Here is a 3825-nt window from a genome sequence, read left to right on the forward strand (position 1 = left end):
AGCTAGTAGTGATAATTTATAGATAAACCCACAAAGGATTCAACATCACAAGGATACAAAAAGTGAACACACATGTTATTTCAAACCATGTACCAAATCTCATGTCAATTTAATAAAAATATATTATAATAATTAAAAGTTTAAATATCTACTATTTTTTTTCTTCTGTTTTTTGCTTCATTGTCATTAGTACATGATACAACTTGCGACAACATATCTTCACAAAAAGTGAAAGTGAAAGTGGGGCCCATAACAGCTAAGAGGCGTGCACTCTTGTTTTTTGGGTACTTTACGAAGCAACTAGTCTTCTCATTCATAACAACTCATATCTCATAGTGCTACTTTCTCTAACCCCTAAGACATGGACTAATGATGAAACATTTTTCCTTGATTGCTCCATAATAGTCCCTTCTTTTTTTACACAAAAAACATAAACCACACATAGTCAATGGCTTAAGGTGTGGAGTTGCACTTGCAAATTGAGAATTCACACTTTACATTATTAACTTTACTGAATGCGATGGGACCTTCTGATAAAATGTGAAAACACCCTAATAAAGTGAATTCCCCACACACTACATCACCTTGTTTATTCACAAACCAGAACTAAAATATAACGTAATTCATAAATGATAGGGTATTAAGCAATAACACTGCTGGTTTATAAAGCATCAAGTCCAAGAGCTTTAGCCTTGTGTTTCAAGGATTTCAAGCAATGTACGGCTTCATCAATAAGCTCAACGGGGCCCATGTCCTTCCCACCAGGAATCATGCTCTGGAGAATGCTTAGAACATCTTGTATCTTATCCTTTCTCATCTTCTTAATGCATGACGAGGAACTCATTTCACCTACCCCTTGAATATTGTTGCCACTAGAGCATCTTGATTCTGCATCATCATCTGCCATGTCAAAGGTTCTGTTCGGATTCTGAGAACCAGCAGTGTCCATGAATTGAATGTCATCATCATAAGCACCATCGCTTAGCTTCCGCTTCTTTGATCTTCTGGCCGAACTAGCAACTTCTTCTTTGGAGGTTCCGCTATAGGATTCGTGGTTACCATGACTGGTCATGGTACTGGGCGAATGCCCTGTACTAGTAACCTCATCATCCTCGGTAGAATAATCATCACTGTCTGAGTAAAGCAATGCATTTATTTCTTCTGTGTCTTCATGCATCTCACTTTCAATGTCAGTTCCTTGATTATCATCACCTTTATCAGCAAAACTTGGTCCAATCACATGATTCAAATCTCTACTTAAATAAGGTTCACGCCCATTCAAATTGTTAGAACCATGCTGTTTCGAATCCCAAGAAGCACGGCAATCAACAGGATTCCCAAATTTCGAACTATAAACGAGAGTTGTTTGATCAGCTGTTTGATCAACCACCAAGAATCTCTTCTGTGGGAAACCTGAGCCCGCATTGGCTCTAATTTCCCCTTCAAAACCTTTCACATGACCACCAGGTTGTTTTTCCTCAGTAGTAAGGTTCGGAGAAGGGGTAAATGCCTGTCGAAAGCGAGGCAAGCAGTAAAACCATCCACGAGGCTCATTAGGATGTCCAAACTGCAAGTGAGGTAACACGGAGGATGCATAAGCTGGCATGGTCACATTCCTTGTGCCCATATTGACACCATTTCGCTTCCCGGTATCATCGGGAGCACCAATGGGACTCAAATTGGGTGATTGCCACATTTGAGGCATCCAAGTTCTACAATCTTCTCCCATTCAAGGAGAACAATCACCTATGATTTTACAAACATGTATCATTAAGTTAGCAAATTAACAAGTAATCAAAATTAACGGAACAATATACTAACAAGTAACAATGCAATATGTACCTGAAGAAAACGAATATTACAACACGAGTTATATGATACTATTGATTTCTCTTCCACCAACAAGTAAAACAACTAAAACCACCGATTTAACCCGAAAAGAGCAAGGCAAAAAACTATTCTACGTGACAGGTTTGAGTAACTGACGGAAATATTCAGCCTGCATAATACACAACCACAAAAATAATATTAGGACTTCGTTGATATTTCCCTTGAAGCACAAAGAAAAACATTCTCAATTTCCTGAATCTTTGAGGTGACATACCTGGCATTCTCTGAGTGGTCGAAAGCATGCTATAACTCTAACTATTATGGTGGAGCTCCCTGCAGTACCATTTTCGTGTTTCAAAGCCCGAAATTTGGTTTGACCCGCTGCTTGGCACACCATAACTACTTTCCAACCCTTCAAAATGGAAGAACTACAATGTTCCCGAAGAAGTCAATTAAGCTTAACAACACCCCACGATAGCGAAACAGGTTTCGATCAATTGAGTGACACACAAAGTACAATTACAAATGAGACAAGTACTACTAATCCTAGAGAGAAGGAAAAAGAACAAGAGATTATGAGAGTAAACAAACTAGACCAAATTGAAAACAAGATCTTGAAGCTAGGTGGGCACTATATTTCAACTGATCTGGCGAACATAGCAAGGAATAACAACAAAGAAACTGGAACCCATTTGAGAGATGATAAGTTAAAGAAGAAAGAGAAGAGTTTTTATCACAGGCTTTGAAAGTTATAGTTACAGAATCACTTTGCAATACAGGTTCAAAGAAATCACTTTTCGGTATACATCAACTGAGAGAGTAAGCCACCACCGCATGCTGCTATATCCTTAATCCTTATAACAAACAGAGACTAAGCCACCACTACTACTTCTTCACCCAAAAAACAAGTTTAGCACCCTGCAATACAGTTTAACATATTAGATCTGATACAACATTGGATTCTGTTCAAAATAAAACCAACACAAATATAAGCAAAACAAATTTATTTTCTTTTGCTTTTTCTTTATCCTATTTTTAAAACAAAACCTTCCTTGCAGGGTAATTACTGGGATTCAGCTCAAATCTATGAAATATAGTTTTCAGTACCATGAAGAAAAATATTAAAAATGAAGTTGAAACAGTGACATGCTGCAACAAGAAATTATGAAACTTTTTTTTAAAACCATACACAAAAGCTACTGAGAATCAAGCTACAGAATTGAAGATCTACAAAACCTGAAGCTGACAACTAAATTTGACCAACAAAAAAAAACACAAACATACATAGGATAAAACTAACATAAGATTCATTGATAAGAACAACATGAAACAAGAACTTACACGTGAATTGGAAAAGGCAAGTGTTAGAGAGAGAGTAACAATATGTGTAGTTAGGAAGAGAGAACGGGGACATGAATTATATAGAGGATGTAATGACAGATATACCCCTTGAATGAAAGTGGATCAAATTAATAATAATAATTTATTGAGTCAGGAGTGCACGCAAGCTATTTAAGTGTACAATCATGAAAAACTATTTCAACTCCTCTTCCAGGAGAAACCAATACTAAATTATGAGGATGAGATATTTTAAAGAATTTTTTTATATTTTATAATAGAAAATAATATGTAATGATCACCGTTAAAAAAAATTTCTCACATCTTAATCTTGTATCGGAGAGTATCACACTCGTGAAAAACAGTACCCTATAACTTAGCTTTACATCTTTCTCTCTCTCCTTGGTCCCATGGGTTGTTGGATCATGACCTCGTGAATGCTTTCCTTTATAAAATGTTTCTGTCACAATTCCTAATCTAGAATTTTAATTTCTTTTTCATTTACAATGGATGTATAAGCATGAACAACAATATGGAATTTATTATAATTAAATAATTAAAATTATCTAAATATGAATCTTCGAGTAAAAATATGTTTAAGTGAAGCTTATGACACGAGTTTCATATAATAGGGTAAGAGAGTGATAAATGTACATA

The 3825-nt window shown here is 35.9% G+C and overlaps 1 protein-coding gene across 2 annotated transcripts; it reads right to left on the bottom strand.

The window, feature by feature from the left end:
* Positions 253-3269, bottom strand: LOC109338330 (transcription factor bHLH143-like). 2 transcript variants are annotated; one of them, XM_019575541.1, is made up of 4 exons: positions 3172-3269; positions 2105-2748; positions 1843-1999; positions 253-1751 (listed from the first exon to the last, which is right to left on the bottom strand). In XM_019575541.1, the coding sequence occupies exon 4, from the start codon at positions 1727-1729 to the stop codon at positions 662-664; it is 1068 nt and encodes a 355-aa protein (XP_019431086.1). In that variant the 5' UTR covers positions 1730-1751; positions 1843-1999; positions 2105-2748; positions 3172-3269; the 3' UTR covers positions 253-661. The 2 variants fall into 2 exon arrangements, with proteins under 2 accessions (XP_019431086.1, XP_019431093.1); XM_019575548.1 differs by lacking the exons at positions 2105-2748; positions 3172-3269 and having other exon boundaries at positions 253-1746; positions 1843-1965.

Source organism: Lupinus angustifolius, chromosome LG02, assembly GCF_001865875.1.
Source record: "Lupinus angustifolius cultivar Tanjil chromosome LG02, LupAngTanjil_v1.0, whole genome shotgun sequence".
Lineage (NCBI taxonomy): Eukaryota > Viridiplantae > Streptophyta > Magnoliopsida > Fabales > Fabaceae > Lupinus > Lupinus angustifolius.